The following is a 16,042-nucleotide window of genomic DNA, read 5'->3' as shown; positions in this document are numbered from 1 at the left end:
CCCTTATTCCTTTTAGAATCAGGTCTTTCAATTCCTTCATTTCTTCTCTATGCTCCGGGTTTTGGTTTTCCCACTGGGGGTCTCTGAGGGGAAACTTCACCTCTCCCTGTCCAGCATCCCCATCTCCAATCGGGTGTTCCCTGTCCCATATTTTAATGGCAGCTCCTCGTATAAGTCCCCTCTCCTCCCCAGTAAATAGTATATTCAAAATAGACATTAATTCAGCCCAGGTATACAGACTGGGCCCCAAAAATTGATCAATTTGTTCAGACAACCCCACCGGATCCTCAACCAGGACCTTCATTTCCTTTTTAAATGTTCTGACCTCCCCACTGGTGAGGGGGGCACTTACAAACCCAATCTCTTTGTCCCCTATGGGTACCTCCCGAAGGGGATAAGTCGTTACGTTTTTCCCCTTTTTCTTTTGTTTTCCCCCCTTAGACTTTGATTTAGATTCTCCGGAGGCCTCCTCTATATCTATTGTAGCTTCCCTTTCTTTTGCTGAGAATTGAGGGTCAGGAACAACAACATCCCCAGGCCCTGTCCCTTCGTCCTCCTCTTGTGAATCATCTGTTCCCTGTCTGTCTGTCTGTCCAATTTATACCATATGTTTTCCTTATTCCATTGTCTGTTCCCTGCTTCGCTTACGTCACTCATTTCCTTAAGACTTATCCCACAACTTCTGTTTATCCTGTCTTGTCCGTGACAAACTCTTATCTCTGACTCCCATAAGGGTGTTTGACGTCAGTCTATTATAGATTATTGATTAGGCATATCTTTTCTTCTATCAGCATCTATTTCCATCCAGAGCCCACTTTGACCTCTTTGATTAGGGTTAGTTCCTGTGTCTTGAGTAGGGGAAACAGATGCTTTCCTGTTTGCCCATATATCCACCATTGTTCTGTATTCACGTCTCATGCTAACATATCCTTTCTTTTTGCTGAATATGTATTTTCTCACTCCTATTCTGTATCAGAATTTATACTTGCAGAAATAACATTAATTCATTTATATCCCACACCAACACACCAAATTCAATTCATACACAATATTTATATAATTTGGTTTCTTTTGTTTTACATTGCTCCTCCCTGTTTACATCCTCCACTTCCGACTCCTGTTTATCTCTTGCCTTATCCGGCATTGTCTGTGACAAAATGCTTTATTCTGGCCTCACAAGGCCGTTTGACCCCATCCCGCTGCAGGTCATTGTTAGGCATATTCTTTCTTCATCAGTATCTACTCTTTCCATCTGGGCCTCTCCCGAGGCCATTCTGATCCCTATGACCTCTTTAATTGGGGTTTGTTCCTGTGTCTCTGTAAAAGTGGGAAACAGATGTTTATACCTACTGTTTGTACAGACGTATCTAGCTTAACTTCATCCCCTCACAACATCTTATCTATTTGCCCATAATATGTGGGCGGCACGGTGGCACAGTGGTTAGCACTGCTGCCTCTCAGCGCCTGAGACCCGGGTTCAATTCCCGCCTCAGGCGACTGACTGTGTGGAGTTTGCACGTTCTCCCCGTGTCTGTGTGGGTTTCCTCCGGGTGCTCCGGTTTCCTCCCACAGTCCAAAGATGTGCAGGGTCAGGTGAATTGGCCATGCTAAATTGCCCGTAGTGTTAGGTAAGGGGTAAATGTAGGGGTATGGGTGGATTTCGCTTCGGCGGGCCGAAGGGCCTGTTTCCACACTGTAATGTAATGTAATCTAATCTAAATCCAATATCTACCATTGTTTTGCAATCACGTTTCATGCTGGCATACAATTTTAGCTAATACAAAAACAATTATATATTTCCTCCACATCGTTTCCATTCTTGTTGACTCAGCTCTTGGCTAAAACAATTACACATTGGTGTGAGTTCATTTACTTTTATATAATCAATTATAATTGCAGAATTGCAGAAGTAACATTAATTTACCTATATCCCACACTAGCTACCTCACTCCTGATAAAACCTCCCATTTGACTGCATCCTATTCACTCCGATATCCATTTGACTTAGTTGATCCAGACTATTATTCCTCACACCTACCTGACTTTGACCCCTGCTCTTCCACTCCCAACTACTTTACCACTCAAACCATTCTCCCCCCAACCCATTGCCACCGCTGACACTGGCACCACATCGTGATTTTAATACTGAGTACATGTTCCTTTCATAGAGTCATAGAGATGTACAGCGTGGAAATAGACCCTTCGGTCCAACAGTTCCCACCTGCCAGCACCCGGCCCATATCCCTCCAAACCCTTCCTAAACGTATACCCATCCAAATGCCTCTTAAATGTTGCAATTGTACCAGTCTCCACCACATCCTCTTGCAGCTCATTCCATAAATGTACCCACCCTCTGCGTGAAAAAGTTGCCCCTTAAGTCTCTTTTATATCTTTCCCCTCTCACCCTAAACCTATGCCCTCTAATTCTGGACTCCCTGACCCCAGGGAAAAGACTCTGTCTATTTATCCTATCCATGCCCCTCATAATTTTGTAAATCTCTATATTTGTGGGCGGCAGGGTGGCACAGTGGTTAGCACTGCTGCCTCACAGTGCCAGAGACCCGAGTTCAATTCCCGCCTCAGGCGACTGACTGTGTGGAGTTTGCACATTCTCCCCGTGTCTGCGTGGGTTTCCTCCGGGTGCTCCGGTTTCCTCCCATAGTCCAAAGATGTGCAGGTCAGGTGAATTGGCCATGCTAAATTGTCCGTAGTGTTAGGTAAGGGGTAAATGTAGGGCTATGGGAGGTTTGCAGGTCGGTGTGGACTTGTTGGGCCGAAGGGCCTGTTTCCACACTGTAAAAAAAGTAAAGTAATCTAATCTAATAACGTCACCCCTCAGCCTCCGCTCCAGGGAAAACAGCCCCAGCCTGTCCAGCCTCTCCCTGTAGCTCAGATCCTCCAACCCTGGCAACATCCTTGTAAATCTTTTCTGAATCCTTTCAAGTTTCACAACATCTTTCCAATAGGAAGGAGACCAAAATTGCATGCAATATTCCAACAGTTTTTTTTCTTTCAGGTGATGAAAACATGAAAGTCACAGTTCAAATGCTCAAATCCAGAACTGGACAATTCGATTTGGAGTCAATTCTGTTCCTGAAGCTGAGGAATATTGGTGAGTGATGAGCAATTGGAGTGTTAGTGTGACCCATTGTTTTCTAATTCTGTCAAACTGATAATAGAATTTGGATCAGTTGCATCAAATCCACGTTGGGTTAGTTTGATGTGGTGAAGTTACTTTTAGTATAGCATAAATACAATGTTTAGTTCAGTAACCTGTGTCTGTTATTTACTATAGTACCGTCTACCTTCATGACTTACTAAAGAACTTTACAACCAAGAAATTACCTTTTGAAGTGCAAGGTATACAAAAATAGTAACTAAATCTGCATCCAGTAAACCAGCAAAGCCGACAAATAAACAGCGAGATAACTTGTCTATTTGAAGGTGATGGTTGATGGCTGAATCTTGTTCAGGACACCATAAAGCTTCACTTTAGTTTGCATTACACCGAAGGATCCTTCTAATTGGCAGATGTAGCTTCCAGTTAACTCTTCAGCTAAAGGCTGTAATTAGTACTGTAATTACGAGATTGTTAATCATAGAAATGTGGTCTCTATCTACGTTTTTCTCTCTCTCTCACACCATCTGACAATCTTGATCACATGCAGAGACTCATCATTCAGCCAATCAACACTCAAATCACACCATTTGTTTAATCTTTTGATCTCTAATTATAAATTCTGTGCATGTCTTCTCCTCACTTCACCTGGTGAAGGGCAGCACTCCGAAAGCTTGTGATTTCAAATAAACCTGTTGGACTATAATTTGGTGTCATGTGACTTCTGACTTTCTCCTCCCTTTGGCTGGTCTCTTTTATGCGCTCCTCCCCCTACTTTATTCTTGGGTGGGTATGTTGTGTAACAGAGGAGGCAGTTGAGCTGTGGTAATGTCATTTGGACTGGTTATCCGGAGGCTGAGGCTAATGCTTGGGAAAGGGCAGTGAATGTAGGCTCAAATTCCATCAGAGCAGCTGGTGCAATTGAACTAATTCTGGCATTTAAAGTTCTACTCAGTAATGATGAATAAAAGTAATTGATATTAAAAACCACTGAAGATCATTGGGGAAATAAATCTTTTTTTAGATAGAAAGAAATCTAATATCTTTAGCCAGTCTGGCCTACACGACAATAAAGTGGTTTATTCTTAAGTGCCCTCCACAATGGCCTAACAAGCTGCTTAAATCAAAGGCAAATAGAAATGGGCAACAAATGGACACCCACATCTCATCATAGAATAAAGAAAACAAAATTTCCCTGGTAGGAAATATAACCAATCATACTGTGCTTTAAAGTCAGCTGCTGTGAAGTGTTGAGGATGATACACTTTTAAGCGCTCCTAGAAGTGTAGTAATTTCAGCACAGGAGGCCACTCAACTCTTCTTATCAACGCTTGTTGTACACCTAAGCTTCTGAGTTCAAATTAGGAACCTGTGTCATTGAGTAGCCTTGACAGAGTTCCACTTCTGCCAAGTGCAACATTATCAATTTCCTTTGGCCCAGTTTTCAGCTTTTTTTATTATAAACAAGCAATCACTACTGAATAAAATAAAATCAATACTAATTCTTTTTGACTGTTTTCATTAGCACAGGTCTGGACTTTATTGCCAAATGACTTATACTAATTTAACCATCCTACATTTTGCAATTTCCAACATTAGAAAGTTAAAATCAGTCAAAACAGAAGAACATCCTTCATTTTAAGGATTTGACAAGAATAAATGTGAAAAGAATGATTTATTTCTGGTCTTGTTCACTGCAGGGATCACCAATCTTGGATGTATCGGAGACTGTGTAAATGTAGAAAGACTGGACTTGTCAGGAAATGACATCTCAAACCTCGCTCCCCTCACATCACTCAAAGTTCTGATAGTGCTCAACCTGTCAGCCAATAGGATCTCAAATCTTGGTAAGCTAGCTGTCTTGATCCACAAGCAACAATATGACAAGCTTTACACACACCAGGAAGTTGCATCTGTTTGGCAATTACCACAACCTTAGCCAGAGGCAACACACAACCATTAGCATTTGGAGAAGGCAATTCAGCTCCTCAAGCCTGTGCCACCAATCAGTTAGATCATGGATAATCTGATTCTAACTCAGCTTCATTTTCCTTCTTACCATCAGAGCCTTTTTGACTCCCTTGACAATCAAGGAATGTCTCTTTAGCTGTGTCTCGAAAAGGCAAGCTCCTTGCATGTCCTAATGACTTGTGCAGTTCTATTGCCACTGAACAAATTTGCCAATAGTAACATCCTAAACATTGTGGGCGGCACGGTGGCACAGTGGTTAGCACTGCTGCCTCACAGCGCCAGAGACCCGGGTTCAATTCCCGCCTCAGGCGACTGACTGTGTGGAGTTTGCACGTTCTCCCCGTGTCTGCGTGGGTTTCCTCCGGGTGCTCTGGTTTCCTCCCACCATCCAAAAAGATGTGCAGGGTCAGGTGAATTGGCCATGCTAAATTGCCCGTAGTGTTAGGTAAGGGGTAAATGTAGGGGTATGGGTGGGTTTCGCTTCGGCGGGTCGGTGTGGACTTGTTGGGCCAAAGGGCCTGTTTCCACACTCTAATCTAATCTAATCTAATCTAATCTAATCTAATTAGTAGGAAGCATAGCAAAGGATGCTAGCCAGACTTGTTTGAAAGATTTGTCTAGCAGCTTACTGTCTAGCAGTCATATGAAACTTTCACAGCCAATGGAATACTTTTCAAAGTGTAATCACTATTGCTATGTAGGAAAGGTAACAGCCAATTTTCATTCGGAAAACTCCAATAATGAGCTGATAATCTATTTTTGTGATGTTGATAAAGGAAAAGACACTGGATAACTTTGAAATAGTGCCCAGGAATCATTTGCATCCATCTGAGCAAGCTTCATGATAATATCTCATGGCTAGACACTGGATAACTTTGAAATAGTGCCCAGGAATCATTTGCATCCATCTGAGCAAGCTTCATGATAATATCTCACCAGAAATGAACAGTGCAGTTCTCCCTCTGTATAGTAGTGGAGTGTCAACCTAAATTTTTGTTCCGAAGCCAAATAGGAGTAGAACATAGAACATAGAAGAATACAGCACAGTACAGGCCCTTCGGCCCTCGATGTTGCGCCGATCCAAGCCCACCTAACCTACACTAGCCCACTATCCTCCATATGCCTATCCAATGCCCGCTTAAATGCCCATAATGAGGGAGAGTCCACCACTGCTACTGGCAGGGCATTCCATGAACTCATGACTCGCTGAGTAAAGAACCTATCCCTAACATCTGTCCTATACCTACCCCCCCTTAATTTAAAGCTATGCCCCCTTGTAATAGCTGACTCCATACGTGGAAAAAGATTCTCACTGTCGACCCTATCTAAACCCCTAATCATCTTGTACACCTCTATCAAGTCACCCCTAAACCTTCTTTTCTCCAATGAAAACAACCCCAAGTGCCTCAGCCTTTCCTCATACGATCTTTCTACCATACCAGGCAACATCCTGGTAAACCTCCTCTGCACCCGTTCCAGTGCCTCCACATCCTTCCTATAGTATGGCGACCAAAACTGCACACAATACTCCAGATGCGGCCGCACCAGAGTCTTATACAACTGCAACATGACCTCAGTACTCCGGAACTCAATTCCTCTACCAATAAAAGCCAGTACGCCATATGCCTTCTTCACCGCACTATTTACCTGGGTGGCAACTTTCAAAGATTTGTGTACATGGACACCAAGATCCCTCTGCTCATCCACACTACCAAGTATCCGACCATTAGCCCAGTACCCCATCTTTTTATTACTCTTACCAAAGTGAATCACCTCACACTTAGATACATTGAACTCCATTTGCCACCTTTCTGCCCAGTTCTGCAGCTTATCTATATCCCGCTGTAACCTGCCACATCCTTCCTCACTGTCTACAACTCCTCCGACTTTCGTATCATCCGCAAACTTGCTCACCCAACCTTCTAACCCCTCCTCCAGGTCATTTATAAAAATGACAAACAGCAATAGTCCCAAAACAGATCCTTGCGGAACACCGCTAGTGACGGCACTCCAAGATGAACCTTTGCCATCAACTACTACCCTCTGTCTTCTTCCAGCCAGCTAACTCCTAATCCAAACCTCCAACTCACCCTCAATGCCATACCTCCGTATTTTTTGCAGTAGTCTACCATGGGGAACCTTGTCAAACGCCTTACTAAAATCCATATACACCACATCTACCGCTTTCCCCTCGTCCAACTCCTTAGTCACCTTCTCAAAGAATTCAATAAGGTTTGTGAGGCACGACCTGCCCTTCACAAAACCATGCTGACTATCCTTGATCACATTATTCCTATCCAGATGTTCATAAATCCTATCCCTTACAATTCTCTCTTTGCCCACAACAGAAGTGAGACTCACCGGCCTATAGTTACTAGGGTTATCCCTACTCCCCTTTTTGAACAAGGGAACCACATTTGCTAGCCTCCAATCTTCTGGCACTACTCCTATAGACAACGAGGACATAAAAATCAAGGCCAATGGCTCTGCAATCTCCTCCCTTGCTTCCCAGAGAATCCTAGGATAAATGCCATCAGGCTTAGGGGACTTATCTATTTTCACCCTTTCCAGAATTTCCAACACCTCTTCTGTACATACCTCAAAGCATCCATTCTACTTAATTGTGACTCAGTACTCACATTGACAACAATGTCCTGTTCCTGATTGAATACTGACGAAAAGTATTCATTCAGTGTCTCCCCAATCTCTTCAGCCTCCACACACAACTTCCCACTACTATCCTTGACTGGACCTATTCCTACCCTAGTCATTCTTTTATTCCTGACATACCTATAGAAAGCCTTAGGGTTTCCCTAATCCTACCAACTAAGGACCTTTCATGTCCCCTCCTTGCTGCTCTTAGCTCTCTCTTCAGGTCCTTCCTGGCTACCTTATAACTCTCAATCGCCCCAATTGAACCTTCACGCCTCATCTTTACATAGGCCGCCCTCTTCCATTTAACAAGGGATTCCAATTCCTTATTAAACCACGGCTCCCTCACACGACCCTTTCCTCCCTGCCTGACGGGTACATACTTATCAAGGACACTCAATAGTTGCTCCTTGAACAAGCTCCACATATCAATTACACCCTTGCCTTGAAGCTTACTTTTCCAGGCCACACATCCTAAGTAATGCCTCACAGCATCATAATTTCCCTGCCCCCAGCTATAACTCTTGCCCTGTAGTGCACACTTATCCCTCTCCATCACTAGAGTAAAAGTCACCGAATTGTGGTCACTGTCCCCAAAGTGCTCACCTACCTCTAATTCTAACACCTGGCCTGGTTCATTACCCAGAACCAAATCCAGTATGGCCTCACCTCTTGTTGGCCTATCTACATATTGTGTCAGGAAACCCTCCTGCACACATTGGACAAACACTGACCCATCTAACGAACTTGAGCTATAGCTTTCCCAATCAATATCAGGAAAGTTAAAGTCCCCCATAACAACCACCCTATTACTTTCACTCTTCTCTTGAATCATCCTCGCAATCCTTTCTTCTATGTTTCTAGGACTATTAGGAGGCCTGTAAAAAAACTCCTAACAGGGTGAGCTCACCTTTCCTATTCCTAACCTCAGCCCAAACTACCTCAGATGGCGAGTCTTCATCCATTGTCCTTTCCACAGCTGTAATACTATCTTTGACAAGCAATGCCACACCTCCCCCTCTTTTACCCCCACCTCTGACCCTACTAAAACATTTAAACCCTGGAACCTGCAACAGCCAATCCTGTCCCTGTTCTACCCATGTCTCCGTAATAGCCACAACATCGAAGTCCCAGGTACCAACCCACGCTGCAAGTTCACCTACCTTATTTCGTATACTTCTTGCATTGAAGTATACACACTTCAAGCCACTTTCCTGTTTACAGGCACCCTCCTTTGAAATTGATGCCATGTTCCTAACCTCCCTACACTCCAGGTCCTGCACCCTAAAGCTACAGTCTGGGTTCCCATGCCCCTGCAGAGTTAGTTTAAACCCCCCCCCCCCCCAAGAGCACTAGCAAACCTCCCACCAAGGATACTGGTGCCCCTCAGGTTCAGGTGCAGACCATCCTGTTTATAGAGGTCCCACCTTCCCCAGAAAGAACCCCAGTTATCCAAATACCGGAATCCCTCCCTCCTGCACCATCCCTGTAGCCACGCATTTAACTGTTCTCTCTCCCTATTCCTCGACTCTCTATCACGTGGCACGGGTAACAAACCAGAGACAACAACTCTGTTCGTTCTAACTCTGAGCTTCCAACCTAGCTCCCTGAAAGCCTGCCTAACATCCTCAGCGCTCCTCCTACCTATGTCATTGGTGCCAATGTGGACCACGACTTCGGGCTGCTCCCCCTCCCCCTTAAGGACCCGGAAAACACGATCAGAGACATCACAGGTGCCCTTTAAGCTCCATTTTGTTGGATTCTCCTCTCCCTTAAATTCCTCTAGAGATGAGACAAAACCTTTTTTGCTCAATATCATACCAGTGCAAACCTCTTCCACAGTGTGACTAAATGAACATTATGCAATGGGTAACAGGAAATTAAGATCATCAAAAGATCAACGTGGGGTCAGATAAAAGTCATGGAAGGTGTGTTCCTTTTTGAGTCCAAGTGTGCTGTAAAAATGCTTTTCAACCCACCATTCTCTAATAAGCTGTGAATCATGATCATATTTTGGAGTAATACCGCTTTAAGTGCTTGAATGTTTTTCCAAAACATGTTTTTCAACAGGTTTATTTCACCCTGAATCATGTGCAGTTATCAATTATTTGACCTGTGTATCATGAGAAACAATGACTTTTATTCTTCCTGAGGGAAGAAGAATAGTGCTTGTGTTGTTGGAAAGAATAGCTGAAGTGGAAGAAATGATATGATTGGATGGGGAAGGAGGAAGAAAACCTCTGGAAGTCAAGTCAGTATTTGAATAAAATGTGACCTTGATACTGAAAAGTGCTTTGCAGCCAACAGTGTGTTGAGAACCAGGCCAGACCCCCTCAAAACACTTTAAGGTAGCCTAGATCCTAACTTTTTATTTTGTGCAAAGGCAGATACAAAGTGAAAATTCTAGGAGTAATGCAGTTGGTCAAACCATTCCACTTTAAACAAAACAGGATTTATTTAAACACTATGGGTGAAACATGAATAAAAAAAAAATTTAGAATTACTTAACTTATTTGAAAACCACCACGATATCACAACTTAATGAAGCTTTGCCAATCCCTGTAACATCCCAGAAACACACCCTTTGGCAAAAGGTAAATTCAAGCACAGGTTCTTAAAGATAGGAGAGGTTTCAGAGAAAGTTCAGGCAAGACCTTTGAAGCATGGAATCTCTTTTCACTGTAGCTGTTTCTTTAGATCCCCAGCAGTTTTCTGACTGCCAAGCTGCAGAAAAATCTGAAGTGAGAAAACTGGTGACTCACCTACCATTGTTCAAAATGACTATTTCCAGACAAATCAGTACCTCTGTCTTTATGACCCCTCTTCAGAAAAAAAAAACAGACAACATAACCTTGTTCAAGGGCAACAGCATCTCAAGTGGAATATAGGGTGATGTGATTCAGAAATCCAAACCTTAATGAAGACTGTCAGTGTGTGTCTCTAATTGAGTGCATTTTTTAACTATAGCTATTTCAAATATTGAAGAAGCAGCAGGGATTCAACATTGAGGCATCTGTTTAATAAGGCATTGTGACTGTTGACCTAGAGGTAGATTTGGACAACGCTGGTGATCGTAACACATGGCAAATCTAACGACACACCAACCGATGTAACTTCAAACACAGACATGAGATGGATTGGTGGCAGTGATGACAGTGGTTGCTGCCTTTGTAGTTATAAGGAGTAATCATTAGACCAATAGGAAGGAACATAGGGAAAGCAGAAATCTAGCTTGTGTCTTAGCAATGAAATTGAATTTAATGACACTTAGTATCTATCAATAGATGCACACCTGCACAGAGGAAAACATTGAGACAGCTAGTCAGTAAATACAACACATGAGGACATCATAATTAATGCCTGAACTGAAAAAGAAACCAAATTGGATAGGTTTCAAATCAGTTAGTATAGACACAGTAGGCTGAATGGACAACCTTAAGAGGCATTTGGAAAGACTCATGGAGAGGCAGGAGATACAGCAATAATGACCATGTGGAGGCAGGTGGGATTAGTTTTAGAATGGCATGATGATTGGTGTAGACAAGGTGAGCTGAGGGGCCTGTTCCTGTGCTGTACTGTTGTATATTCTATGCTCTACCAATGAGAGAGGACTTTTGGAAGCATGAGATCTAAAATTACTGGTTCCTCACAATTTCATAGTGACATGCAGTAAATGGCAGCTTTCAATTAATGCAGATCGTCTCTTCCATAATCTCCCCCAGGATTGATCGCACTCTCACTGAAATAAGGTTTCCACAGATTAGTCTTGAATTTTCCATCTTCAATCGCAAGCCATTGCCTCAGTTGAGGTAGAATAGCTTGTTATTGACAATATCTGGGTGGTTTCTGGAATCTGAGATGTTAATGAATACCATGAAGTTCTGACCAAGTTACAGCAATCATATTCCTGCTCTATCATACCTTCCCTGTGGGATCATGACAACTTTCAAATTGGGGTCACAGTGGGAATAAGTTTGGGAAGCTCTGATCTACCCTCTTAAGAAAACAACAACCCTCCTCTTTTGCAGTGATAACATAATTCCTCTTCTTGATCAAATCCCTCCATTATTATAATCACCTGATTTTACACACCTATATTTCATAGTAGCAGTACTGGGACAGCTAGAACTGTGTACAGTGTTGTAAAGTTGCCAAATTCCTACCAGGCAATTAGAGAGAGATGACTAGTGATGGTTTAACCTGAGAGTTGCAATGCCTCAGGCGATAGAAGATGTTGAGAAGGAGAGTCCTTCTTGGCAACCTCAGCCGATACAGTAATTGAACCCATGCTGTTGGCATCACTCTGCATCCCAAACCAGCCATCCAATCAACTGAGCTTTTCGTGAAGATTTGGTTTTTTTCAGATTGTGTCTTCATAGTTGGACAGTGATCAGAGAAATGAATGAATTTTACTAAATTACTAAAATCTGGTTTCAGCACCTCATTCCTCATTAGCTCAATTTGCTGCATGTTGATGTGGAATTTACAAGAAGTTAATTAAACATTTATTTCAACAGAATAAAGACCTCAGCAGGACACTGAGTCACTTTGGTTTGCCAGGTGGCTCTTACTCAGGAGGAACCTGATACAGTACTTGCTTTTTGTTTTGTTCAAAGTGCAAATGGTTTTGGCATGATAGGCAGGTAGTTTTGTCGTGATTTGAAGGCACTGCAGCCACAGTTTCTGTAACAGGATTGGATATTCTTGACTATGAACCAAGTGATTTAGAGTTACAAATGCTGCCGTACCTTGCACAGAAAGTAGATCCTGCATTCATATAGTGACTCACACAACCTGAGGACATTCTAACACATGTGATAGCCAATTAAGTAGCTCCAAAGTCTAATGTAGGAAACACATCAGCCAATTTATGCACAGAGGTCCCACAAACAATAGTAGTACAAATAAGTACTATTGATTGAGGACAAAGTTTGCCCTGGATTTTTAATGTTCATCTGAGAAGAATGTTTCTTTTTTCTTGCAAAGAGGTTTTCTCTCTTTGAAGGAGGATACCTTTTTAAGCAAATAAATATAGAAAATAGTTGAAGGAGTGGGCCATTTAGCTCTTTGAGCCCGCTGTGCCATTCACTATGATCATGGCTGATTATCCAACTATGTAATTTGTTCCCACTTTCTCCCCATATCCTATGATCCCTTTATCCCTAAGTTATCTAACCCCTTCTTGAAAACATTCAACATTTTAGCCTCAACCACTTTCTGTAGCAGAAAATTCCGTAATCTGACTCACTGTCTACATGAAGAAATTTCTCCTCAACTTGATCATTTTGTCCTGCCCCATATCATTAGATTATGCTGCTGGTTCTGAGCACATTGAATGATGCAGTACAGAAAAGACCCTTTGGCCCATCAAGTCTGAACCACCAAAGGTACACTAAATTTACACAACTCTCTCTTTCCAATAATTGGCCTGTCGCCTTGAATATTATGATATTGCAAATTCTGAACCAAGTACGTTTTAAAAGCTGTGAAGGTAACTGCCTCAACTACACTCCCAGACAGTGCATTCCAGTGTCAGTGAAAACTCCTCTAATCCTCCTGCCTTTCACTATAAAAATGTGCCCTTTTGCTATTTACCCTTCAACTAAGGGAACAGCTGCTTTTTTTTCACGCTGTCTATGCCCCATGTAATCTTGTACACCTTTATCAGATCCCCACCCCTGCCCCCCAACCTTCTTTGCCCAAAGAAAACAATCCAAGTTTATCCAGCCTCTCATCATAGCTAAAATGCTGCATACCAGGCAACATCCTGGTGAATCTCCAAAGCACATCCCTCCCACACCCATGCAGTGCAATCACATCCTTCCTTTTAAATGTGGTGACCAGAACTGCACACAGTACCCCAGCTATTGCCTAATCAAAGTTTTATGCAGCTCTGACATAATTCTCTGTTCTTATAATCTAGCCTTTGATGATAAGGGCAAATGTTTGCCCTCTTAAGAACCCTATTAACCTGTGCTGCCACCTTCAGGGATCAGTGACAAGCAATCCAAGATCCCTTTGTGGGATCCTTCCTGTCCAGTCCAGTTAGGATTTTTATAGGTCTGAGATCCCTTCTCATTCTTCTAAACTCCAGTGAATATAATCCTAACCTATCCAGTTTCTCCTCAAGTCAGTTCTGCTACATCGGAATCCGACTGGTAAACATACCAATGTAAACCTACCCAGCGAGTGTCAGACATTTTGTCACCACACCAGTAGCAAGCATAATTTGAATAACATGGCACGAAAAGCAGCATTGTGGAGGTAGTCCATGAATTTGAAATATTGATGGAGCTGTCTGGCATAAGCTGAGGATGTTTGTCCTCTGTGTGGTAGCATATGGTTTGTAGTGTGTTTTTCTTTTTGAAAGTAACTTTGACAATGCAACACATGTTATATGCAAATAGAGTTTTATTTCTGCTACAACTAGCAGGGGAGGACAAACGTTTAAACATTATTGTTGGAGTCTACAGTACAAGTTAAAATACTGAAGCCTACCAATCAATGTTTGATTGGGCCTGGCTAAATTCCTCCATTGACTTGAGCAATTTAATGCCTATGCTGACTCATGTGTTTTGTGTCCAGTTCAAATTAAAATGAATTTCATTAAATTGGAATCTGATTGATGCCAGGAAAATAATGGTCCCTTCATTTGGGGAAGCATGGTGGCTGAGTGGTTAGCTCTGCCTCACAATGCCAGGGATCTGGGTTTAACTCCACCCTTGAGTGACCGTGTGGAGTTTCCACATTCTCCAAATGTCTGTGTGTGCTTCCTGCAGATGCTCCCATTTCCTGCCACAGTTCAAAGATTTGTAGTTTAGGTGGATTGGCTATAGTAAATTGCCTATAGTGTCCAGGGATGTGCAGGCTAGATGGATTAGACATGGGAAATTCAGGGATAGGATGGGTGGGTCGGTCTGGATGGGATGCTCTTTGCAAGGTTGGTGTGGACTCGATGGGCCAAATGGCCCACTTCTGCGCTGTAGGGATTCTGTGATTCTATTATTCTATTTGGAGTTTGTGTCTCAGCAGAGGATTGTTGCAGTTATTGAACAGCATTTCATTGTTAACTATGCATTGTGACAAGAACCTCCAGAAGAGTTCATTTGAAACTCTAATGCAGTACCAATGTAATGCTCCATAGTTCAAGATGCAAATGGGATTAGATTAATTGAGACTATCTGGTTGAGATGGATGAGTTGGACCGAAGGGTCTGTTTCCATGCTGTACAGTTCATGAATCTATGCTGCTTGCCTGCAATATTACATCCATTGTCTGATTGCATGGATGTGAGAGATGCTATCCTGAAGAGTAACTATGATGTCAGGCACCCTTGTCATAGAGATGCATAAGTTTCTGTGGATCATGCAATTTTAATGTCAAGAAATATTAATGCAGACATGATGTGGGCACAGTGGTTAGCACTGCTGCCTCACAGCGCCTAAGACCTGGGTTCAATTCCCGCCTCAGGCGACTGACTGTGTGGAGTTTGCACGTTCTCCCCGTGTCTGCGTGGGTTTCCTCCAGGTGCTCCGGTTTCCTCCCACAGTCCAAAGATGTGCAGGTCAGGTGAATTGGCCATGCTAAATTGCCCGTAGTGTTAGGTAAGGGGTAAAGGTAGGGGTATGGGTGGGTTGCGCTTCGGCGGGTCAGTGTGGACTTGTTGGGCCGAAGGGCCTGTTTCCACACTGTAATGTAATCTAATCTAAAAAAAGGCAAAATACTGTGGATACTGAAAATAGTCAGAGCTGTACAGCATGGAAACAAACCCTTTGGTCCAACTCAATCATACTAAATTAATCTAGTCCTATTTGTCAACATTTGGCCTATATTGCTCTAATCTCTTCCTATGCATATACCCATCCAGATTCCTTTTAAATGTTGTAATTGTACCAGCCTCCTCCACTTCCTCTGGCAGCTTATTCCATTCGTGCACCACCCTTTGTGTGGGAAAAGTTACCCCTTAGGTCCCTTTTTAAATCTTTCCCCTCACACCCTAAGCCTATGCTATCTAGTTCTGGATTCTCCCCAATCCAGGGAAAAGACCTTGTCTATTTACCCTATCCATCCCCCTCTAATTTTACAGGCATCATGATCTACCCAACTATGCAGTTTTGCAAGTGAGAGCATTATATATTGGAATAATATCCTTCAATTAATGGCAAAAAGTCACAATTATGTACTAAAATAATAATGGAGGTCTGGTAGCATCTGTTGAAGGAAGAGTTTGTTTCAATTCCAAATGTGTCTCCTTTGGAACTGAAAAAGAACTGAAGGTTCTGAAGAAACAACTTATATTGG

At 42.7% G+C, this 16,042-nt stretch overlaps 1 protein-coding gene across 5 annotated transcripts in view; it reads left to right on the top strand.

Moving 5' to 3' along the window:
- The window catches only part of lrrc61 (leucine rich repeat containing 61), a 42,037-nt gene that overhangs the window by 8,534 nt on the left and 17,461 nt on the right, over window positions 1-16,042 (top strand). For all 5 annotated transcript variants that reach the window (XM_043680150.2, XM_043680149.2, XM_043680145.2 and 2 more), the window contains exons 2-3: window positions 3,017-3,112; window positions 4,819-4,965. In XM_043680150.2, the coding sequence (XP_043536085.1) occupies window positions 3,017-3,112; window positions 4,819-4,965 (243 nt within the window). The remainder of the gene's footprint in view (window positions 1-3,016; window positions 3,113-4,818; window positions 4,966-16,042) is intronic.

This window comes from Chiloscyllium plagiosum, unplaced genomic scaffold (genome assembly GCF_037043375.1).
Source record: "Chiloscyllium plagiosum isolate Xiang-an unplaced genomic scaffold, Cpla_swu_hap1 HiC_scaffold_42, whole genome shotgun sequence".
In the NCBI taxonomy this organism is placed as follows: Eukaryota; Metazoa; Chordata; class Chondrichthyes; order Orectolobiformes; family Hemiscylliidae; genus Chiloscyllium; species Chiloscyllium plagiosum.
Note: the sequence above shows the minus strand (reverse complement) of the source record. Positions and strands in the feature narration are given on the sequence as shown.